The sequence below is a fragment of the Octopus bimaculoides genome, chromosome Z, assembly GCF_046866305.1.
Source record: "Octopus bimaculoides isolate indiv1 chromosome Z, ASM4686630v1, whole genome shotgun sequence".
Taxonomy (NCBI): domain Eukaryota; kingdom Metazoa; phylum Mollusca; class Cephalopoda; order Octopoda; family Octopodidae; genus Octopus; species Octopus bimaculoides.
This window is the reverse complement of record NC_142944.1, coordinates 389,391-415,708: the sequence shown is the minus strand read 5'-3', so window position 1 is coordinate 415,708 and position 26,318 is coordinate 389,391. Positions and strand designations below refer to the sequence as shown.

At 38.5% G+C, this 26,318-nt stretch overlaps 1 protein-coding gene across 4 annotated transcripts in view; it reads left to right on the top strand.

The window, feature by feature from the left end:
- The window catches only part of LOC106872443 (uncharacterized), a 547,002-nt gene that overhangs the window by 357,700 nt on the left and 162,984 nt on the right, over nt 1-26,318 (top strand). For all 4 annotated transcript variants that reach the window (XM_089365395.1, XM_089365396.1, XM_052973789.2 and 1 more), the window contains exon 8: nt 12,596-12,805. In XM_089365395.1, the coding sequence (XP_089221521.1) occupies nt 12,596-12,805 (210 nt within the window). The remainder of the gene's footprint in view (nt 1-12,595; nt 12,806-26,318) is intronic.

Here is a 26,318-nt window from a genome sequence, read left to right as displayed (position 1 = left end):
CATATGCTAAACAACAGCCGCTAAAATAAATACACGAACCAAGTGCTCAAAAGATAAAAGAACAACATTCTTTGGGTCGGCAGTGAACACCTTAAGAAGTACTCACTTCCGGTGATCTTCAATGCGACCCGAGATTGTTGGACTAGCATGCCCTAATAAAAATCTAGAAGAAAAACATTCCGCGTACATAACCAGAAAAGAAATAGAAAGAAAAATGGTTTGCTGTAAACTTGTTAATGATAATCATATTATCGTAATTATGACATAGCTTTTCTTGGATTCGTGCCCGTTATATCAATTCTGGAAGAGCGGCACATATCAGTTGAATTGCAGTTTAGGGGTTTAAAGAAAACGAAAGTAAATTGACCGGAAGTGAAGCCTATGACAGCCCATAATTTCATAAAGAGACCATTATGCGAAATAGTGACATCCCTTAATTTTTTTAATTGAACTCTCCCATTATGCCACGTCCACAGGCCCCCACATGTATAATACTTCTTAGGGATATCTTAAGTATTTCAGAAATAACAACTGAGGTACACCGTTCCAACTTACGACCACCACTAGAGATAAGGCAATCCGATGGCTCGCATGACAATGCATGATAGCCACTATATTACACATGAGCAATAATCCCTGCATGACAACTGAACTAATTTACAGAATGAAAGCTATAAAAAAGTGAACCGACAGGAAGCGATTGTCTTTCTTGTTCCCATCCATTCACGTTCTATACGTTGGTTAGGTTACAAAGATTGTTTACATGAAATTATAAAAAATCTATTGTCGTCAGTTCAGTTTCATTGAAATGCACGTTAAACCCAGATACTTATGAACAAAAGAAACAATAAAACCCTTTAAGGTCACCAAGACATGACCAAAAATACCGATTTCTCTTATTTCTGTGGAACATCTTATACATGAGGTCAGCAATTACACAAAATTTCTTCAAGGTACCATCTGTCATAGTGGCATGATGTTGTTGAGACGATAACTATACAATGGCACATGTAGGCAAGGCTTGCCTGGGATAAAAATAAACATCTTGAAGACATTTTGTGCAGCTGCTGACCACATGTGTAATACATTCCACAAAAATGAGACAACTGGAGATTTTTGGTCACGTCTTGGCGATTTTAAGGGCTCTACTGTTTCTTTTCTTTTTTCTCATTAGATATTTTAGTGTATTGCATACAGTAAGGATTTTTCCAGAATCATATAAGATTCTGTAGGTAATGAGATGAAAGATTGGCACAAATCTCTTCCCTTACCAACTCCACCAGAATCTTTTTTACTCCTTCCACCCCGTTCAAGTCCTTCCTTAATGACATTTGTATTACGCGCCAATGCAATTAGCAGTGAAAATACTAAATTATAAACTTCATCCCGTCTTACGGATTCCCACATAGTCTCCCTGAGTCTCTTGTAAATGTCAGACGTTGGAATGAACTTTTGAACCACTTTTTGTTCTTGTTAAGAGCAGTTGCAAACTACGTTAGCAGGCTTCAGGCTTTAAACTCTGTCTCTTTTAAATTACATTACCAAATTACTATTCTGATTTTAGACACCAAAACACTTATTCTAGTTCGACAAAGCCTGTATCCATTTTTGTTGTCGCGTCGTAACCGCTTTCCATCCGGGCTCAGCAAATGGTTGAGAGCGAATCTCACAATTGTCAGTAATAATTTGGGGCCATTTTTGATGCTATGATATCTACTGTGAGTCGTCTTTTCTAAATGCTACAACCAGTTTTCAACGGTTGGTGTGATCGCTAACTTTATTCGCAATGAAGATTGTAATCTGATCGTTCTGGCTTTTCCGTTGGTCTGAATATTGAGAATAGTGGAGAGTGACGGGGTAATAGTATTATCACTTGGATTAGAGACAAGTAAAAGAGCAACGATAATCGCTGACCAATTCAGCATCTTTAACAGATTCCTGCTTATTTTCTCTTTTAAGAACCAACTATTACCTCTTCTTTTTTTTTTTTTTTGTAAGATCGACACGGAAGCGTTTGTTTGTGGGAATGGTATCTAACTCTTATATTATTGGTATATATTTTTATTGATTCTTGATCAAGTGGAAAGAAGTTATTCCCATTCAGGACTTTCAAAATTCTATGCTTTTTATGAAAATTAAAAAAGCAATTTCGTGTTGAGTTTACAGCTTATCCATTTATTTCGATTTCTGATTATCCGGACAAGGATTCAATGTCCTTTTAATATTCAATTAACCATACTATGTGTAACCCGAAATCGAGAATAATAGTGGTGTTATCATTTTATCTTTCGTTTCTAATGATTAAAAGACTTTAAATTACAGAACATGTTTAAAAAAAAGTTTCATGAACGAGATGTTAGTCAAAGCTGCCACGACGATCGCGCCTTTTGTTTTTTAGTTAATTAAAAGAACTGTATGTGGATTAGTTCACTCGTCTGTTGTTAGTTGGTCACTGTCTTAAAATAACTTTTACTCCTAAAAAAATTATTGAAATATTGAAGGAATTTCGAAAGAACGACAAGTAATTGAGTTTGTTACTGTACCCTCGCAACCCATAAGAAAAGGAGGGACCCAATCATCCGGAGAGTCGACGAAAGCCCCGTCAATATCAATTATACCACTTCGTAAAACTAAAAGCAAAAAAAACATTTCATACCCTTGTTGAATTTTGAGCGGATCAAACACAGTTTCTCCCCCTTGCAAATGGTTTGTCTGAGGCCCCGGCTGCAATGTATATGAAGAAAAAAACGAAAACTACTTTCAGCTTTTACTATGTCTGGGTCGTGGTGAAAAGTCATCAAAGATCGTACAAGAATACAACATTTTATCGATTGAATTCAGTAAACTTCATGTAATTATCACGAGTGTACACTTCCTTTGCTTATGATCGGATCAGTTATCTGCACAAAATATTACACACACACACACACACACACATTCCCGCTTCGTTTGGATAATCGAGGTTTAGCTATGTGTTAATTCCATTCTACATCAATATCAATTTCACTATTTAGCAAACCAATGAAAACAAAGAGTGATGTTACTGACATTCATCTATATTAAGAATTCAACAAATAATAATGGTTCCTGATTTAGACAGAAAGCGGACAGTTTTGGGAGGCAGGGGTTAGTCGTTATCATTAACCTCAGTCTTTGACTGATACTTTATTTTATCGACCTCAAAAGATGCAAGTCAAAGTTGACACCAGTGGTACCTGAATCCACAATGGAAAGAGTTTGGATAAATGATATTGATGACAACCGGAAAGCGTTGCTGAAAATGAAAATTATAAGATCTTGTAGGACATGACAATCCAGCGTGACCACTTTATTGTGGCTAGAAAACTTAACATTGTTATTGTAGGAGGAAGAACAAAGCAATTATTGTGGATATTGCCTCACCGTGAAACTACAGGGTGAATGGGGACGAATGAGAGAAAGTGAAGGAATATGAGGAGCTGAAGAGAGAAATTAGGAAACTATGGAGAATCAGGCATATAGAAGTGGTACCGATTGTGGTTGGCACACTGGAGCATTTAGTAAAAGGTTGGATAGATGGTTTGGGAGGCTAGGAATTACCACGAGGACGGGACTGTTGCAGAAAACAGCCTTGTTAGGAACAGCAAGGATTCTAAGGAAGATGTTAGAAAATTGAAAAAGGAATTATGCAAAGGATATTTGGTCATTTGATATGGCTCATTCTTTTGTTATAATGTTGGCATATAATCTATTAGAGCAAAAGCGCCAATCATAATAATAATAATAACAACAACATCAAGAGCACTCAGAGAGCGCAAACCTCGGCCAAGGCAATACCAGCGTCCTCTCGGCGATTAGCCGGAGCTGATTTTTAAAATGAGAATATCTGAAATAAACTCGACTGCTCTCATAAACGAGAATACTAAAAATGAACCGGACCGCTCTCAAAAATTAAGTAAGAAAACAGGAAAGATAATCCAGAATCCTTGTCCGGTACCTGATCGATCCCCAAATCTAATCTGTTCGTGCTAGTCACGAGGTCAAACATCCTTGAAAGTTTCATCCAAATCCATCCAGCGGTTCTTGCGATATCTTGTCCACGGACAAACAAACAAACAAATAAGACTGAAAATAATAATGGTTGCAAATATTGACACAAAGCCTGAAATTTGGGGGGAAAGGGCTAGTTGATTACATTGACTGGTACTTATTTCATCGACTCCAAAATTATGGGAAGCAAAGTCAACCTCAATGGAATTTGAACCCAAAGTAAAGCTTACTAAATTCCGCTAACGACTCTGCCAGTTCACCGCCTTAATAATAATAATAATAATAAGAAGAAGAAGAAGAAGAAGAAGAAGAAGAAGAAGAAGAAGAAGAAGAAGAAGAAGAAGAAGAAGAAGAAGAAGAAGAAAAGAAGAAGAAGAAAAGAAGAAGAAGAAGAAAAGAAGAAGAAGAAGAAGAAGAAGAAGAAGAAGAAGAAGAAGAAGAAGAAGAAGAAGTGCACATAGTATACCAATATGTGAACACATGAAAGATGCAGTCCTCCTGATAGCGGAGAAACTCCATCTGGGGCCAATCAAGGAACTTCATAGCTCCAGATTTACCATGACAACCAAAGGCACAAGCCCTCGTCAAACTGTTGTTCTCCAATCTGTAGGCGCGTGCTTGAAGTAGGTCCATTCACTCTAACCATTTTTGTCAGTTACCTTTTTACAAATTCATTGACAGGGAGAACTTTTCTCTACCCTCACTTTCTTTTCCAAGTGGAACCTTAAAAAGTCGATGAGGGTTTGACCGAAGAGAAAGATGTCTTTCCTTGATCCTTTCAGCCCCTTTCCAACACATAACCTCTTTCATTATGGCCCCTGGATGGAAAAAACACTGCCTTCCGGTCTTGTTAAAAGCGGGTGGTAAAGTGAGCCTCATGGTGGATTCAGTCGATAATCGGATTCGTCTTACACGCCACAATATAACTCCACAAGTCAGCAATGCTTAGACACTGCAGAACGGTTTATTCGCTCTGCACACATACCCGGTACCCGCGCCTAGTGTCACGTCTGTGCCAATAGAGTTTTATCTCAAACTGGCAGTGCTCTTCTAAAGCACTACTAGGCCAGGGATTTCTAGAAGTTATCCACGCTAGTTCCGAGCCCCAGAGTCTTCCGATCTAGGCCAGTCGTTTCATCCTCGTCGAAGCCTAAAGTTTCCCTGAGAATATAATCACTCTTATCCACCACAAGATTTCCATATATTGCCAACGTAGAACTTGCACTGACTGCATTGGCCGACCGGTGGAGGGCAATGAGCGCCCAGACACAAGACCTGAAAGTTGTGGGATGGGGCTAGTCGATTGCATCGCCTGCAGGAATTGACTGGTGCTTATTATATCGACCTCAAAAAGATGGAAGGTAAAGTTGATCTCGATGAGATTTGAACTCAGAACGTTAAGTATCGAAAAAAGAAATGCTGTATGGCATAATTTTTCGACCGCTCTCATCTGCCAAATAACTTACAAACATTCCTTTCTACTCTAGGCACAAGGCTCGAAATTTTGGGGGAGAGGACCAGTCGATTAGATCGACTCCAGTACGCAATTGGTACTTAATTTATCGACCCTGAAAGGATGAAAAGCAAAGTCGACCTCGGCGGAATTTGAATTCAGAACGTAACGGCAGACGAAATACCACTAAGCATTTCGCCCGGCGTGCTAACGTTTCTGTCTGCTCGCCGCCTTAGATAACTTATAAACAATGGCACAAGAATGCGTTTGTCTGAGCAAGATAATTAAATCGACTGACTCAGCCGCAGTATGTGACTGCTACTAATATTATCGATTTTGAGTTACACGAACTGCAGAGTCACACCTCGATCAAATTGTCAATTGAAAGAGATTAGATTCAGTTCTAGAATTAGAATTAGTTCGGCCCTTTACTATTTCGTCACACTGCTCTTACCAAGAAATACAAACACAAACGCAAACACAAACGCGCGTGCGCACGCACACACACATACGCACATATGTGTGTGTGTGTGTGTGTGTGTGTGTGTACAGTGGCGGATTGGCCAAGTTGCCAGCTTGCCCGATGGCAAGTGGACCCCTGCGCCATTAGAATCTATATATGGGATCCCACGTTAGTATCTAAGGAGCCCATCCACTCAAGTTTGAGAATTTTTTATTCACTCTTGGAAGAATGCATTAATTCTTTCAGCCTGGCTGTGTTTGCAGACAATTGAAAATAATACTTTTAACAAAAAAAAAATTAGTATTGTAGTTGCTGGTGGGCCCCCTTGTAGTTGCGGGTGGGCCCCTTTAGTCTCCTGGCAACCAATAATTTTAGACCTAGTCCGCCACTGTATATATATATAATCATACACACTCACAGGCCTTACATTAAGGGAGAAAATATAATAAAATATATCTAGTGTAGTGCCTGTCTCTCTATATTTATTTTTCTCAATCTCTGGAAGGATGAAAGGCAAAGTTAACAATGGTACGGTTTTTAACTCACATCGCAGAAGGGACGTAACTAAATGCCTCAAAGACATTTCTGTCGGTTGCTCAACCAACTTAACCACCACAAATGAAGACTGCTTTATATACTCTTGATGCTCAAATAAAATTTGCTACAAAGTCAATATTAACATCATAACAACAATAACTTAGTGTGGTTTGGGGATTCTGTGTGTTGGGGAGTGGTATAATTTGGCCCCAGTAATCCTCGAATTGGAGTGTTTGATCTTCCATTCGTCCTATAAAGATGGATTGAGATCTCTGATCGTATATTGTTGAAGCTATGTGTTTGTATACTGCTAGTGCTGCTGCTGCTGCCGCTGTTGCTATTGTTATTCTCTAGTTCTTGCTGCAGTTATTGACTGTCAAATCTAATTCTGAAAAGGAGGCGGTAGCGTTAGACCGCAGCAGATCTGTCATCCTGTCATATTCTATCAGGCTTGAAAGCGATCAAAGATGGTGTTTCTATGAGATTGTTTGAAAAGGAGTGAATATGTATGTGTTTGCGTTCGTGTATTTATGTCCCTGTGTGTGCTTCCATATACAAACATACATATATGTAATTTATATATTTGTGTGCGCTCGTGTGCGCGTTTGTGTGTGTGTTTTAGCATGTGTGTCCGTGCGTATATCTATTAGTGTATGCGCACATCTCTTTCCTCTCTCCCCATATACATAAATACACACGCACACACAAATATATAAACGCATACCCCCCACACACATACATAAGTGTATATACATACACATGAATATATATTTATCCTATCCTAATATAATCAATGTTGCTTATCACTAAAAAGCAGTTGGTTTAAAACCGTTGTTGTTGTTAGTAGTTATAGTAGTCACGTTACCGTGCACTGTGTCTTTGGATTGCCTTGTATCGCATACTTTTTCTTTTGATTCCCCCTCCAGTGCCTTCTTTAAAACTGCATTTAGGCATTTATAGATTAAAAATCTGGTATGAACAATCCCATTAAATGAAAAAATCATTTATTGTCTTGTTTGGAGAGGTGAAATCAAAGGCACGGTTGTATTGCTAAGAAATTTACTGAGAGACCATTTGGTTCTGTAGATACGTTTGTATTACAATTTAGACTGTCTTCTTTCACAGCCTTGGGTTTTAAAATGCCTTGAAAGTAAAATTTGATAGGCGAAAAGTGTATGAGGAGTAGTCATATACATAGATACATATGTACGTACGTACGTACATACATACATACGTAATTACATGCATACATACACACATACATACGTACATACATACATACATACATACATACATACATACATACATTAAAATAGTGAATAAAAGCAACCAATAAGTTAAGGCAGGACAAGGACATTTGATATATCCAATTTAAAAGATGTAGCTACATAACTAATGGTAAAAAAAAATAGTACAAAAAAATAGTACAAAAAAAATAGTACAAAGGCAGTCTCTGACAAATGTTTCTGGGATATTCCAACTATTGGAGCATCGTAACCAACGAAAACTCTCAGTACGATGCTCCAATAGTTGGAATATCCCAGAAACAATTGTCAGAGACTGCCTTTACCAGTTTGTACTATTTTTTTTTTACCATTCGTTATGAAGCTAAATTCTGATTGGATTAAATGAAATCAAATGTTCTTGTCCTGCCTAGTTGTTTGCGTTTCCCCCTCACTACTTTAACCTACTGATTCAAAGGGAAGCCACCATTAGCCATTTTTTTTAACAAGATAATCACACAACCACTACTTCAACTGAATTTTGGTTGCACACCTATTTGAGCACTCAGAACACATACCTATTAGGTTCAACTACTCTGATGAAAACCCCTCTTCTCTCTCTCTCTCTCTCTCTCTCTCTCTCTCTCTCTCTCTCTCTCTCTCTCTCTCTCTCTCTCTCTCTCTCTCTCTTTCTCTCCCTCTCTCTCTCTCTCTCTCTCTCTCTCTCTCTCTCCAGATATATATATGTTATTTCTTTACTACCCACAAGGGGCTACACACAGAGGGGACATATATATATGTAGTGAAACTACCTATCGCCATTAGGTACAAAACTGCTATCGCCATTCTTCTCATTTAAATATAAACAAGCGCGGGCGTAGCGGAGAACCCATTCCTTGTCATCACGTGACTGATCATTATTCGAATCGGCAACTTCTTCGAACCGTTCCCGCCAGAACGCAAACTGACCAATCACAGCCCTTAATAAGATCACGTGATAGTGTTTTTCTACTACGGTCTTGGACACCCTGAACGCTATAAATAGATCAACTCATACCCAGCAAATTTGTCTCGGTCCAGTTTCTCTTTGAGATCTGTTCCGTGTACCACACGACAGCAGCAGCAGCAGCCAGCGACCACTTCAACAGCTTCGTCCAGCCAACGATGACCACCGCCGTCGCCACATCAGCAACATGAGTCTACGACTACTAACCAGCATCATCGTCATGACCAACACGATTCTACGATTACTACTAACCAGCATCAATCTCCACCAGCGTTTACACGACTTTCTATGTACACCAATCCAAACCTCCGCGGCACATCTCTCTCTTCGATTTTGTTAGGTGACTCAGCTTCACCACGGTAAATAAACAGACAAGAATTTCAGCCAGCGACGAACATCTGTATAACAAGAATCACGGCCCGGCATCGATGCCACGACATCACAACTAGTGATCAGCTCTGCCACACTCGCAGCCAACTCACTTCATACAGACTCATACTATTGTGTACTAAAGAACTGGTATAATTGCTCACGTGTTATTGACTCTCTTTCTATCTGCTGTAATAACTCACATACACACTTTTCTTTGTACGACGGCCTGTCTTTGATTATGTTCTTATATGTCGCATTCACACTCTCACAGACATACATCTTTAACGCTACAATAAATATCTCTGTTATTCATCTAATACGGTTGTGGTCTTTCATTACTGGTCACATATGTTATCGTCGTATAACATATCATGTATATCACATTTGATATATACTTTGTGTTCGACCGTGTGACACGTTTAAATAAAAGGAGTCCTCTGTTTTTCCATCCGTCACCATTTCACCTTTTTGAGTTCCCACGGTCGTTCTTATATATATATATATATATATATATATATATATATATATATGTTTGTGTGTGTGTGTGTGTGTATGTGTGTGTATACATGTGTGGAGGTGTGGGGGTTAGTGGTTATTGTCTTGGACTCTTGATCGTAAGATTGTGATTTAGATTCCTGGACCGGGTGATGCATTGTGTTCTTGAGCAAGAACCTTATGTTCATTTCACGTTGTTCCAGTTCACTCAGCTGGCAAAAATGAGTAACCCTGCGATGGGCTAGAGCCCCGTCCAGGTGGGGAATATATATGCCATGGAAACCAGGAAACTGACCCTCATGCCTAGCATAGCTTGAGAAGGGAATATTTTTTACTTTGTATATATAGGCGCAGGAGTGGCTATGTGGTAAGTAGCTCGTTTCCCAACCATATGGTTCTGGGTTCAGTCCTACTGCGGAGCGCCTTGGGCAAGTGTCTTCTACTATAGCCCGCGCCGACCTAAGTCTTATGAGTAGATTTGGTAGAAGAAAATTGAAAGAAGGCCGTCGTATATATGTGTATATATATATATATATATATATATATATATATATATATATATATATATACATATACATATATGTATGTATGTATGCATGTATGCATATGTTTGTGTCCCTGTGTTTGTCCCCCACCCCACCCCAACATCGCTTGACAACCGATGTTGGTGTGTTTACGTCTCCGATAGAATAAGTACTAGGCTTACAAAGAATAAGTCCTGGGGTCGATTTGCTCAACTGAAGGCAGTGCTCCAGCATGGCTGCAGTCAAATGACTGAAACCTGTAAAAGAGTAGAATATATTTGTACGTACGTTGTGTGTATGGTATGTATGTATGTATGTGTGTATGTATTATAGCGTTAAAAGTTGTAAACAACGACTGGAAAACTAATAAATTTGCTCCTTCGTTAGAGGACAACTCTCATCCACATACGCACCCTGACATTCTTGCCATTGTAAATAGAGTGAGCCAGTAATTGGCTGGTTATTTCTAACAATACTCACATCCACAATATATACGATAAAACAAAAATAAATAAAACGAAATGCAATAAAAGACAAATTGGTTAATGTTAAAAATTCACGACAAACAGATCCTTGAAGGATATTCCGTGACTGCGCGCGCGCGCGCATGCACATGTACACACACACACTACATTCTTTATATACATTATATTCCGCGTCTGTGATCAATTAAATCAGTTTCTTTTTGTTTGTTTGTTTTTCATGTGGTGGTACTTGGGAGTTTGAGAGGAGTGTTGGGGCAACAACTTGTTATATTTAATAAAATTAACATGATTTTTAAAGTTTTTAAACTTGCGCAACTTCATGGTGAAACTCAAACGCAAAACTCCGTTTTCTCGTCTCATGAATCAAGAACGGGACGGAATCAAAAAATTTCCCTAATATATTCTTCGGCGTTTTGCTTTTCAAGAAACACTGAAATTAATTCCAATTACATTCATTTACACTTCTCTCTCTCTCTCTCTCTCTCTCTCTCTCTCTCTCTCTCTCTCTCTCTCTCTCTCTCTCTCTCTCTCTCTCTCTCTCTCTCTCATTAGCTTTGCTCTTTAACACTTCAGAGATCAATTAAATAGTACCAGTCATATACTTTTCTGTTTGGTTACCAGCGTCAATTTTCTGTTCGAATTGATTTCATATTCAGTATAATGATACACTTTTATAGGCTAAGTAATGACGTGAAAGTAATTTTCGCTATAAATCAATAAATAAAGAGTTATTAGTAATTAAAGTTTGAACATGTTGCGTATTTTAACCAATCGTAAGATACAGACACATTCATGGCTGTTTCGATAGTAACAAGAACTCTTTTGCCTGTTGCCATAGTAACAGTCTTTGAAAAGTCTGCGACGAAGCACGTGTTGATAGCAGTCTTGTTTACTCGTTTCTTTTTGTCATTGAGCATTGAGGTGGTTGTCAAGTGGGATCTATTTTAAAACGGGGGCCACATTTTTCATTAATGTTTTACGTAGTGTTTTTGGTACGGAAAGACTTTCAAACTTCGTATACTTATCTATTTTGTGTTATAGAACAGAAAAATATTTTTGTATTCGAATTTATTTCATGTAAAAAATTGTCTTATTTCGATAATTTCAACCAATCACTGACAAGTATTCAGTTGTTTATATTTACTCCTTTGGCTGATTAAGCGATGTAAAGCGTATTTAATATCCATACCTTCGTTTTATTTGCTTTAACTCTAACCCTAACCCTAACCCTAACCCTAGGGTTAGGGTTAATTGTTTCAGAATCGTTTGTTTATGTAGTCGGCACTTAATGTATATCGGCTGAATGGACGTCAGTGATTGGTTGAAATTACAGAAATACGACAACTTTAACATGGAATAATTTATGGATTTCTTTTTTTTTAAGAAGACTAAGAGAAAAAGATGTTTTATATGACACATTCTACCAGTGTTCCAAGTTTCAAAGTGTTTCGTTAATGAAAAATGTGGCCCCCGTTTTAAAAAAGATCCTTGAAGTGTGCTAAAAATAACAGCTAAATAAGATTTTTCTCGATAAATCTTTTAAATTAAAATTTATTTGCCAGCATCTCGCTCAGAGATTTAAAACTAACTGTTTTCCTCTTTTAAATTAACATAAGCATTTATTTACACGAAAGAAAATTACCGGAGAACTTTCGTGCTAAAAATAATAGCTAAATAAGATTTATTTACACGAGAGAAAATTACCGGAGACATAACACGTGTTGTTTACAAGTATTCACAACACGTACTATTTTCAGGATATTGACGACAAAATGTGCAGTCACGCACAAAATGACAGCTTCAAACTTGAAACTTCTATAACTTTTTAAAAACATTTTTCTGAAAAAAATTAAATAATTCCAGCAATTCAGTTTGGGCAGGTGTATTATTGTGTCAAATTTTAAAATTTTCGGTAAACTTTAATTTTTGGACCCTTTGACAATCAAACAGAAAAGATCCCAAATCTGTGATTTCGTGTTAATGTCATGGCTGTCTTTTGTTGTTGCAGGTCAAAGTTATGGTACGAATATTTTCACCTCCCAACGGCAATAACGGAGACCACAGCTCTCTAATACTCTCAGTAGATGCTCGCAAGAAACAAATAACTCTCCATGACCCTTCAACAAGTGGGTACGTGTCAGCTGCTCATAGGAGGACAGGCATTGTTGCTCCAAAGACCTTCGCTTTTGATGCAGTTTTTCCGCAAGACGATTCGCTGGTGAGTTGAAGTAACATTTTTTTATTATCATTTCATTGTACGACTATCGGTTTGCTTCTACTTCATCATTCCTTTAGCACTGTCATCACCATTGTCATCGTCATCATCATCATCGTCACTTCCTACCACCATCTCTACCTCCGCCACAACCATCATCATCATCACCAACACTACCACCACCACCATCATCACGTCAATATTACCAAGTTAAAGATATTCTGTTATCATCAGCGTCAATGACTTTGTCATCATCATCATCATCTATATCCTCTTCTTCCTCTTCCTCATCTTCACCATCATCATCTTCGTTGTCGTTATCGTCAACGTTATTATCACTTTCATATTGTTCGTTGTTATCACTATCTCACTTGCATCATCGCCGTCGTCGTTGTAACGATCATTATTGTTGACATCATCAATATCATTACTATTGTCAATACCATCTTCATTGTCTTTATTATCCATACCTTTTGCTTTTTGTCTTCATGTTGTTGATTTTTTTTTTCTGTCCCTTGCCTTTCTATATCTCAAGTGACCACCACATTGATTTTTTTGTTTTTCAATTCTTGTTCTTCCGAAGTTCTCCTAAATTCATAAATATATTTGACAACCAAAGGGTCGTCGCTGTCATCGACTAAATATCAAAACCTAACACGTATTATGTCTTTAACCCGGCGTCATTTCATGGAAAATATGGCGGTAGGAGAGGAGGAGGAGGAAGAGGAGAATAGAACCGTTTTTATTAGATGCTAACATTGATTTCCAACTTCGACTTAGTCTCATTGTTCTTCTTGTGCCATGCCTACAGGCGCCGACCATCACAGAGCTCTAAACCTTCCTCTCCCATACACTGTCTTTCTGTAGCCAGCTGGTGAGGTTACCGAGTATATTCTCCTCTCTCTCTCTCTCTCTCTCTCTCTCTCTCTCTCTCTCTCTCTCTCTCTCTCTCTCTCTCTCTCTCTCTCTCTCTCTCTTCCCTAGCCCCTGGCTTCTTTTTCCTTTCCATTTCCTTATTGTCACCAATATGCTGCCCAATGAACCGATCTTCTTGTCTCCTTATGTTGAGTATTAATTCAGCTAAGGACTTTGATGTACAGTAAAAACAAAACAAACAAAAAAAACACCTAGGTAAGGGAGACAATCGGCTGCTTTAATTCTTGTATATGGCTGTATGACAGAACCTTATTTATAAAAATTATGAGAATGGAAAACAAATTCACATTTGACTTGAACTAAATTTAGAAAGCAGCTTCTCTGGGTCAACAGAAGCAAATGAAAAAATTAAAATATTTGTTAACTGATTGATTGCAGTGCAATGAAAAAGCGAATTCTATGTAGGCAAAATGTGAACTCAAAACTGTAAGAAGAAAGAAATAACTTGCCGTTGTTTATACCGGCCTACAGTCCGTTTTATGTTTCATAATATTGAGCAATAATATCGCTCCAGATGGTGTGTAGTAGTTTTGTATCGTGACTGTAATCAAACACCGTATCAAACAATTTTCTTTTAGTGACCTTTATTCTTATATTTAACCACCGAATGGAACCGAAGTAGTTGATTTGACTACAAACTCAAAATTGATGTGTTAATTTAAGAAGAGAAAAAACAAAATTAAGTTTTTAACTAGTAAGTCCAATCAGTATCTGATCAATTTAGTGATTTTGGTTTCGGTCGGAGACTAAATAATAGAGGTCACTGAATAATAATTGTTTGATATGGTGAAAAAATATATGGTGGAGACATAGCATCAAACAACTATTGTTCAGTAACCTCTAATATTTAACCCCCGAGTGAAAGCAGATCATTTGAGCAGATCAAGTAATTTACTGGGCTATGAGCTGAAGAAAAGTTTTCAGTTTAAATTCATTGCTGGCGTTTCGTTTTGTACGTATGCACACGCATGCATGCATGTGCTATGCATGTGTGTGTGTGTACTATTATGATGCAAATATCTTACAATTCTCACTGGTGCGAACGAAGCTTCTAAAATGGACAGAGAGCATTCGAAATGTTGCTTTAGTATAATGGTTAGTATATCTGCCGAGTTTACAGTTGATGTGGGTTCGAGGCCCGCGAGCAACTTCCGACTTTTTCCATCCAGGGTTTTTTTTTACCCAATATTTTACATGCTATTATTTATAGCTTTAAATACTTCGAATTCCACCGTTAAAAACAAATTACTTATTTGTATGTATGTATGTATGTATGTATGTGTATGTATGTATGTGTATGTGGGAGAATATACAAAAAATAACAACAGACGAGGACAGGTGGTGTAAATAACAAAAGTATATATTAGTATGACGCTCGGGAATACGGAAAGTCTTTGACGTTTCGAGCTACGCTCTTCAACAGAAAGAATACGGAGACAAGGAGAAAAACACGGAGAAAAAAAATTGAATAGTGTTCAGTCAACGGTCAATCATAATAATGGCCGATCATAACAATGGCTGACCGGAAGTTAGAAATTCTTATTTCAGGAGAGCTAAGAAAGGGGGAGATAACAAACGGTGATCGGGAACGAGGGGCTGTGTGTGGGAGGTAGACTGCTGGTGATCTTGACGTATGTAGTGTGAAAATGGGGGAAGGGAGAAAGGGAGAAAGTAGTTGGTCAGTTGTAGTGTGTGCGTGGTGTGATGCTAGGGTATTGGTGTGGTGTGATGTGAGGGTGTTGGGAGGTGGGGAAGGCATGGGTGGAGTGTGGGGTAGAGGTAGGGGTCTGTGGGTAGGATGGGGTATGTGGGTAAGGGTGGGTGGTGGGTGTAAGGAATTGGATGGGGTGGAGTGGGAAGGTAGAGTAGGAGTGTGTTGGGGTGTGGTGGGATGAGCTTATGAGGGGGTGTTGACGAGGAGGGAGAAGGGGAAGGTGGATGTAAGAGAGGGGGAAGATGGGTATGGGAGGGGAGAGGAAGAGAGCAGAGAGGGTGGGTATAAGAGAGGGAAGGGGGATTGAGAGAAGGGGAAGGTGGGTATGGGGGGGAGAAAGAGGGGAAGGTGGGTATGGGGGGAGAAAGAGAGGAAAAGAAAGAGAGTGAGAGAGAGGGAAGAGGGGTATGGGGGGGAGAAAGAAAGGAAGAGAAAGAGAGTGAGAGAGAGGGGAAGAGAGTGAGAGAGTAAGGGTGAGAGAGTAAGAGTGTAGAGAGTAGGAGAGTAAGAGTGAGAGAGGGGGGAGTACGAGAGAAGAGAGTGAGAGAGAGTAAGAGAGAGGAGAGAAAGAGTAGGGGTGAAGAGAAGTGGGAGTGGAGAGAAGTATGAAGAGAGGTGAAGAGACGTACAAAGAAGTAGGAGTCGGAGCAGGAGGTGGGGGAGGGGAGAGATGGGTGGTAGGAGGGGAGAGATGGGTGGTAGGAGGGGAGAGATGGGTGGTAGGAGGGGAGAGATGGGTGGTAGGAGGGGAGAGATGGGTGGTAGGAGGGGAGAGATGGGTGGTAGGAGGGAGCGTGGGGGAGAGAGACAGGAGGAGGGGGTTAGATGAAGAGTGGAGGGAGTTGAGCCCATGTGGCGCAAAGGAGCGAAGATAGAAGATTAATCCCTGTTCACGGCGCAAACGGGAGTCCGGATGGCCCCTGTGCATGGACAATCCAAACACAGACAGGTGTTTGTATGTATGTGTATGTACGTATGTGTATGTATGTATGTGTATGTATGTATGTGTTGTATGTGTGTATGTATGTGTGTATGTATGTATGTATATGTATGTATGTATGTATACATGTATGCATGTGTGTATGTGTGTATGTATGCATGCGTGTATGTATGCGTTGATGTATGTATGTATGCAATTATGTGTGTATGTATGCATATCTGTGTGCATGTATGTATGTACGTATGTATGTTTGTATGCATGTATGTATGTATACATGCATGTATGTGTGTATGTATGTATGTATGTATGCATGCATGTATGTATGCATGTATATATGCATGCATATATGTATGCATGCATGTCTGTATGTATGCATGTTTGTATGTATGTATGTATGTGTGTGTGTATGTATGCATGTATGTATGTATGTATGTATGTATGTATGCATATAGACAGAAAGGAGAACTTTATAGAAGAAAAAATGAAAAGGCAGCATAGATTGTGTATACAAGTGTGATACCTTCGTCAGTTGTCGATTGGTAATTATAACAATTTCGGCGCGCGTGCACACACACACACACACACACACACACACACACACACACACATGGCCAAATGGTTAAGAAATTAACTTCGCAATCATGAGTGCCCATTTCCATTCTGTTTGATGGCATTTTATATATCCTTGAGTTGACCCATGTCTTGTGAGAAAAACTAGGTAAAGAGAAACTGTATGGGAATCACACTGGATGGATTGTATTTGTAAAGCAAAGGTGCAACTTTGTCATACATTGTCCCGTTGGTTCCGTCTGCCTAATTATCTATATCTATGGAGCAGTCAGCTACACACCTGCAGATTCAATGACCCTGGTAATACGGTTGATCAAATTACACACACACACACGGACATACACATTAGTATCCATGAATAAAAATACTTTTAATGATCCTGCATTATTTAGTTCAAAATTTAGCCTTCAACTATTGATTTATATAAACCGGCAAAGAAACTTCTACGTAGTCACTTGATCTACTAGAAATCGCAGCCATTCATCTTAGAAAAGAACACATGTTTGATTACATAACAGTTTCCCTGCACATGGAGAAAGAACAAATACTTTCTATCATTTGTACTAGAAAAACCCATTCAGCGACATGATGATCGTCTATATCAGTACTTGCCAAGCATTTTCGGGTCACATTCCTTGCGCCCCACCCCTACTCACCATCACAAACATAGACCCTTCTTCAAATTCAAAGCAACTGTATTTCACAAATAAAACTTAACCTAATCAAGCCGTCATTTTGTTGTTTTTACATCCATCATCCCCTTTTGGCCACCCCGTTATCACCCCACTTTTCTTCAGCGCCCCACCCTTCTCTGGATATTTCCACCGTTCCCAGTGGGACAGTACCGTCCACTTTGAAAACCACTGGTTTATGCAGTCTTACATAGAAATGACAGCCAACTTACCTCACACCAAACCATGTTGTCTTAAAAAAAGTGGACGGATACAAAAAGGCGAGTATGTTACGGCCGAAAACTCTTTGATCATCGGTCTATTCAACCAGGACTGATCTAAAACTAAACCATCCATACCATTCCCCGACCTCAACAACACCAACAAGAAGTTAAAGTTTTTTTCTTTCTTTCGTTCGTTTTTTTCTTTTAGGTTTACCTCATATTTTTTAATATTTTTTTTCTTTCGATGTTCCACGTTTCAGACTTTATGTCTGTGACTTTTAAGTATTTCTAATGTTTTGTAATTTTATATCCAGCCATTCATGTATTCATTCATTCATTCATTTATTCAAAATGAATTTCATGTTCAAATCAAAAGAATTCTCTTTTGATCAACAAGAAAGAATGAAAAAGAAATGCTATTTATTGTGAACAATCGAAAATTCCGCCTTGAAACAAACGGTTATATATAAAAAAAAAATTTTTTAAAAGAAGAAGAAAAAAAAAACGAAAAGATTTATCGATGCGGAAAATTTAAAAATAAATAGTATTTATTATCAAAGAGTTTACACACTCTCTTCTTGATAAAGGTAGCCTCTAATCAATCAGTTTGAAGTATTAAAACTATTGTAAGCTAGAGTAAGCAATTCATCTCTCTTTCTCTCTCTCTCTCTCTCTCTCCCCTCTCTCTCTCTCTCTCTCTCTCTATATATATATATATATATATATCTGTCTATCTATCTCTATCGCCTTCTCTCTCTCTCTCTCTCTCTCCATCTCTCTTTCTCTTTCCATCTTTCTCTTTCTTTCTATCTATCTATCTATCCATTTATCCATCCAGCCATCCATCTATTTATCCATCCATCTATTTGTCAGTCTGTCTATCTACCTAGTTCTCTGTCTATCTGACTGCACGCGTGGCAGTGTGGTAAGAAGCTTGCTTTTCAACCACATGGTTCCAAGTTCAGTCCCACTGCGTGGAACCTTGGGCAAATGTCTTCTACTATAGCTTAAGGCCGACCAAAGCATTGTGAGTCGATATGGTAGACGGAAACTGAAAGAAGCCCGTGGTGTGTGTGTTTGTGTCTGTATTTGTCCCCCACTACCGCTTGACAACCGGTTTTGGTGTGTTTATGTCCCCGTAACTTAGCAGTTCAGCAAAAGAGAGCCAATAGAATAAGCACCAGGCTTCAAAAAATAAGTCCTGGAGTCAATTTATTCAACATCAGAGGCCTGTCAATGGGGATATCAGTCCACAGTTTTATATCAAGGTATGATATAATACATATATATATGTCATCATCATCATCATCATCATCTTAATTTAATGTCTGTTTCCCATGCTAGTGTGGGAGTAGATAGACAGCCAACAACTGATGAAGGTCGTTCTTTATGTTACTTGTCCTGTTTTCCATTTGTTTCTCTCGTTGTTTGTGTATTGAACTCATTTGTTTTCGTATTTCATGTTGTTACTGTTGGTGACGTCCTGTACCCATATATGCATATATATATATATATTATTTATATTATTATTTGATTGAATGCCATGCATCCATTTCCAACTAAGTTTATCTCTCTCTCTATATATATATATATATGTGTGTGTGTGTGTGTGTGTGTGTGTGTGTGTGTGTGTGTGTGTGTGTGTGTGTGTGTGTGTGTGTGTATCTTTCCTCCATTTTTATAATTTTTTATGATATCTTTATACTTATAACAAACTTCTTCAATTGTTATATACACATATATGGGTGTATGTGTTTGTGTGTGTGTGTGTCTGTACCCCCACCATTTCTTGACAACTGATGTTGGTGTGTTTATGTCCCCGTAACTTAGCAGCTCAGCAAAAGAGAGCTAATAGAATAAGCACCAGGCTTCAAAAAATAAGTCCTGGGTTCACGTCCGTGCCTCAATATAGACCCAGTCTAATGACTAAAACAAGTAAAAGATAAGGTGTGTGTGTGTGTGTGTGTGTGTGTGTGTGTGTGTGTGTGTGTGTGTGTGTGTGTGTGTGTGTGATGGGTTCTCTTGTGAATGATAAATGAGAATTGAGAAAAATAAAGCGTTAATCATGTTCTATGGACACGAATGTGTCACTTGAGGCCTGCTGGTGCCTTGCAAACCATTTGGCAAATAGAACAAGTGTTGAGGACTCAGTTTGCTTGAGTGCTTGTGGATCATTTACTATGTGTTTTGTTGAGTGTACAGCTTGGCCTGCTCTGCTTCATGTCACAAAACCACAATGGCAAGTAAGGAGGTTTCCATTTAAAGGAACAGTGTCTTGCCGGCGTGCCTTCATGCTTGCACGAAGTTGATCCCGATGCTGGAGTCGACTTTACTGAAAATCTTTGAACTGATGAGAAGCAGGACAGATGCCACGTCTTGCATTCTGATGTTTTATTTTCCCAGGAAGAAAAGGGAATGTTGCATCACTTCAGATTGTCTTTGAAGCACAAGAGTGACCTTCCAACTGACCTTCCTGCTGGGAATTGGCCAATGAGAAGCTGCTATGGAATTCTGATATCACTCATATGTGAGAGATGACCTGACCATCAAAGATGTATTTTGATGAGAATGCCTTCAATAGCTGATACGTTGCATTTTGTTAGTACCTCACTGTTATGAATATGGTCACTTGGTTTTATGCTGGAGATAGTATACAAGCATCGCATATGAAAAACTTTCGGTATAAAATTCAAGATTCAGCACCATAATGTACTGATGTCAAGACCACCGACTTATCTACATTGATTTTCACCTTCAACGATACGTCGTGGCTGTTCCAAAGCCTGTGATAAAGATTACCGAAAGTGGAGCTAACCTTCCCAGTTCTGCAGTCAATTTCTTTATCCATCACTGGACATAATGGAACCAAAATAAACGAAGGAGGAAACAGTTTTAATGCTTTCCCATCAACATATACAGAAAGGTCAACAGTAGGAGATTGGTCACGAATGGGCAAATAGACAAGCATCAGTTTTCTTGATGTTGCTGCTAGCAAAAAAGAGCACTTGTCCGAAAAGAGCATTCAGAGGTTGGTTTGATATGCACACGAAAAGTTATTTAGAAATTGTTTGGCGCGAAACGACGATGATGTTTTGAGTCATTGACTGACGAGGAAAATTCAGCTGCGAATATTCCGTGTATCGTGTCTTTGTCTAATTTCCCGTCCGTTAAGTTTTCGTCAAGTTTTCCGTTTGCTCAGCTTTCGTCTAACTTCTCCTTATTGTGTTCTGTCTGTTCAACCCTTTAACATATATATATATATATATATATATATATATATATATGAGTACCTGATTATTATTTTTTTTCTAATATGTAATTCCTGTACATCAACCTCCAAACCTTCCAATATATCATATATAGTATGAGTATGTGTGAGTGCGCGCGCGTCAAATCACCCTCTGTCCATCTGTGTGATTATCTTTCTACGTAGAGGGATTGACAGACGAACAGACTGTTATAAAATCTATGACGTACATTTGATGCTGGAATAAAATACAAACCGACATTAATGCACCGAATGTGCGTGATAAGTCAGCTGTTTATTTAGCCCCGAGTTTATTTAGCTTCGGCAGCGACGATGATTGAGATTATGTTGGCGGTAACGTTGACGGTGCTGCTGCTGATGCTGATGATGATGATGATGATGATGATGATGATGATGATGATGATGATGATGATGATGATGATGATGATGGTGGTGGTGGTGGTGGTGATCGTGGTGGTGGTGGTGATGGTGACAACGACGACGACAACAACGATGTCTATTTTGAAGTGTGCCTGTTTAGGCTGGGTTACCACTGAATTTGACAATGCATTGCCGTGATACCTACCAAGCCAAGTCAGGGCATACATGAAAATAGTCATCGTCGTAGTCACCATCACCATCAGCAGCTGCATTGTCATTACCGTCATCGTCATCATCATCGTTGTCGTCATCGTCCTTGTCATCATCATCGTCGAGGTCGTCGTCGTCGTCGACGACGTCGATTGTCACATCAAGTATGACTTTAATTACAGAAAATACTTCTTTCACATCGCTACTCCATAACTGATAGTGGTCTCCCTCATGGAGTTACAGACCAAAGGTGCAGGTAAAACCATTCCTGTACCAACTATCGCAGAATCTAACGTTTTCTCCTTTTTCTTTTTCGTTACTTTGTCTTTTCTCCTCTCTATCTTTTTCACCTTTTCTCTCTGATTTCATTCACTATCCTACCTTATAAAACCGAAATCAGGCCACTCGCTTCTGTAAGATGGTACTTAACCGCATCCTTATAATGGAATTTCGAGGCCTTCCTATAACGACTTCTCTATTTCAGCTCACTATTGAGTATGACTGTGTTTGGTAGTTCATCAGTTTCTTAATTTGTCCACGATGCATTGTTTACATTTGAAAAGAATAGAACAAACGTACTAGTTCTACTGATTAGTATAGTTTCCATTTTGTTTACAGCTTGATTCCTCGTTATTTTCACGGTCGATTTCCGAGATTCCCAAAACCAACAGTAGCAGACTGTATATGGCGAGCCTTCTCTAAGTCCAAGCATTTAGCTTCAGAAATCCTATTGCCTAAATATACGAACGTCTTCATTACCTTTAAACACTGATTCATGATCAAGATGATTGGAGATCAAGATATTTCGGCACCTCAGATTCAGATTGATACATGGCATCATTCTTCATTATGTAAATCGATAGAGAGATGTCTATTGCCACACATTCAAAATGATGCGTAATTTTTCTGAATGTCTTCCAGAGAAAGAGTCACAACATGAGTCGTCAGCGAAGAGAAATGCTACAATATATATGATATATATTCTAGAACTTCCAAACGGATCTCTTTGTCAGCATAGGTTCGACAGACCGCTATTCACTCGTATGCAGACAGAAAACTCCATTTCAGTTCTTATCATCAGTAAGCAATAATCTCAGTAATAGAGTCATGGTATTGGTCTTTGTTTTGACTATTTGTTTCTACAAATAGAACTTCAGTTAAGATTCTAATTGCCTCCTCGAGTGTCACTGGCAAATATAATGAGTAACGTCAGGCATTAGCACTCATCCATACTTCAATTTTCCTGTCCTACGAAGACGCAAAGGGCTTAGATTCATTGACGTAATCAGGGACTTCGAACTAAAGTAAAGGGATTCTATCATGTAAGTGAATTTTTCCTGGCATCCGAATCTTATGGGTAGCTATCATTAAATGTATTTTGTTCGGTTCTGCTAATTTCTTCTGGTATACCAGAGGCAGAAAACCATATCCATGCATTCTGAATCCACATTCAGTTTCAATAAAAATTTCTACGTTGAATTTTTTCATTCAGATGATGATTAAGAGGATCATCCCGACTATATCAGATAGAGAAATCCCCCCATAGTCCAAGCATTCACTTCTTTCACCTTTCTTTCATATACAGGACGTTTGGGTCAAATTTGACGAACTTTTTGTCTCCTATTTTCAGAAACATATTGACATATATAGGTGAACAGTCAAACTGTGTTGGATAGCATAAAGAGTAAAGTTTTGGGCTGAGAAAAAGTTATTAGATATGGAAAATTGGAAGCCATGTGAATATTAGAAAAGAGTTACCTGTATCATGATGATACGCGCCGGGTATCAAAGAGCCAACATCACGACTACTGCCCAATGCTCCGTCTACTCTGTAAAAGCTTGTAAGACGTGACATGGACAGCTACAATGGAGGCTATAAAACCGCAGACAGCAGAAAAGACGCAGCAGGCGTTCTGACTGCACATTGGAATTCATCCAACAACTGATAAGTAGGACCTTAGGCTCATTTCAGATGGTTATATGAAGCTGCTGGAGACTGTGTTCAATCCCAGGCTGGAGAGGATTGCTGTTCGAAGGTTATGTGTGGAAACAGGATCTGATTCCTTCCGATGCCTCCGGAAAGAATCAGAAGTAGTTGTCGGAGAATTTCTACTTCATCAGTCCTAATTTATGGCTTCGTAATTACCTCGATTGTAACCCCATGAATTATTATGTGTGAGGCACAGTTGAAAAAGGCACCAACTACTCAGCTTGCAACCAATATTAAGTAGGTGTTCAAAGATCTTCTCAAGAACACAGTGAGGAATGCATGTGCCAGATTCCAGAGCCATTTTGGGGTTGTGGTGAAGCTGAGGATGGCTATTTCGCGTAAACTGATGTCTCTCAGCCATAATCTAGTTGAAATTATTTGAAATTATTTTATGCAAACTGTCAAATTTAACCCAAACACCATGCATATGGGAGTCAAGAGTATTGATGACCAGAGACCTATTACTGGTATAAGCTAGTACAGTCTGTGCATGGCCGATGATTAAACTGATAACCCTAATCCCATCTAACTTCTTAATAAGAAGGACGGAGATGCCGATGAAACAATGCCGATGAAAAGAGCAGGTAATTCCAGAAAATTAGCGGCCATCAAACGGCCATGGCTGGGGTATCATCACACTGTAGGCACTTGTCGGCCAAAATCTGCGTAGCTTGTAAAAGAGAATTAGTCGTTTTCAATCGCAAAAGTTCGCCTGATACCTTTCCTCACTTCTCGTCTCCACTACGAAATTTTTTAAAAAACCAATGTTGAACTCTTCCGAATGGTCTTTTGACCAAATGTTTGGTTGATATTGTGACCAGTTTCCGTTGTTTTGCCTTAAGTTTTGAACTCTTACAATAAAATCGAGTGAGTTTGCTTTTATTTTCCTTCTTTAGTTGACAGACTAAAATAAGCAAGAACAGCGAACACAAAACTATTAGCATGAATTAATAACTCGAAATCTGTGCTACAAAATGGTATATCATATGGACATAATTAATTAAATGGTTTTTTTTTCCAAAATAAGTATCAAAGTTTAAAATAACAAAATTCAGTAATTCTTATTACATTAGACTAGTATAATTTTGCTTTTGCTCATTTATGGACGTTTGTAAGCGCGTGGGTGCTTTTTTTTTTACAGTTTTTATTGTTTGTGTGAACGGGCCCCTAATGACGAATAAAGAAAATATTATTACGTGATAGTATTTCTTGATAAATATTGCCCTCTAAAGTTATAGGGCCGTTGTGCTTAGTGAAAGACAAATTATTATTATTATTATTATTATTATTGTTATTGTTCTTGTTGTTGTTAAGACGGCGAGGTAATAGAATCGTTAGAACATTAAAAAAATATGCATTGACGTATTTTTTCCGGCTCTTTACATTCTCAGTTCAAATTCTACCGAAGTCAACTTTACTTTTCATCCTTTCACAATCGATAAAGCACCAGTCAAGTGCTGGGGTCGAGGCAGTCGGCTAACTCCCTTTCCTTAACATTGACGGCATTATGTATAAATCAAAAATCATTATTGTTGTTGTTGATAATAATTCTTTGTAATTTTGGACAAAGCCAACAATTTAAGGGGAGCGGATTAGTCGTTTACAGTCACCCTAAGACTTAACTGGTACTTTATTTAATCACCTCCGAAGAGATGAACTGTAAAGTCTGCTCAGTATTGGAACTCAAAATGTAATGGCCCGGAACAAATACCACAAGGCCTTTTTTTTAACCACCGCTCCTAATATTTGTATTCTTTATATTTTATGATATTTTTGCTAGTTTTTGCCAAGTATCCAAATCTCGTTAGCATTTCACTGAATTTCGATCGTGTGTCAGCAAGTAGGGTTTCTTTCCGCCACACAAATTAACCCTGAATAATTCCGTTTCATTTAATGGGACAAACTGGTTATTTTCAGTTTTTATTATTTCTATCTGATCAGACTTTTTACACATTTTTTTTCATCCATTTATACAGAATTTGGTATACGGATATTTCTAATGGCAACTAACACTATTTTCGCTATTGTGTTCCAAATTCTTTTCATCTCAATCACAAAACCGACTATTTTACTCCTTTTTTCTTTTTTATTTGTTTTTGTTTCTTTTGCTTTGCCTGGGATCGAGACATCAATGAGAATGTCTGGTTTTTGCTTTGCTATTGTGAAGTCTTATGTCTGGTTAATTATCTGCCCTGGCTTTATCTGTGTTCATAGCCATATATCCCATGATTCTTAGTCCTCTGGTGTTTGTGGCAGTTTCCAGGATATATTTAAACCGAGACTCTGTCGCTTTCAGTTCCAGTTCTTTGCTGTTTATATCAACATCTGTCTTTAGAATATATTTTTGATCAAGTTGAGTATCCAGTGTTTTGTTTTTGTTTTTTTTCACTTTTTACTTATCTAAAATGAAATCTACAATAGAATACTGCTTCTACATGTGGGAACTGTGCTACATTGTGCTATGTAGCAGCACCACATGAGCCGTACACACGTGGTGATGCTACAGACAAACACTCTGGTCAGCATCCAAAAAGAAAGGTTGATTCACTAACATAATACAGTACGTTACCCACATATGTACCGGTTCCTTACTACAATGGCCTCTGTTCCTCAAAACTTTCTAGTTCCGCCAC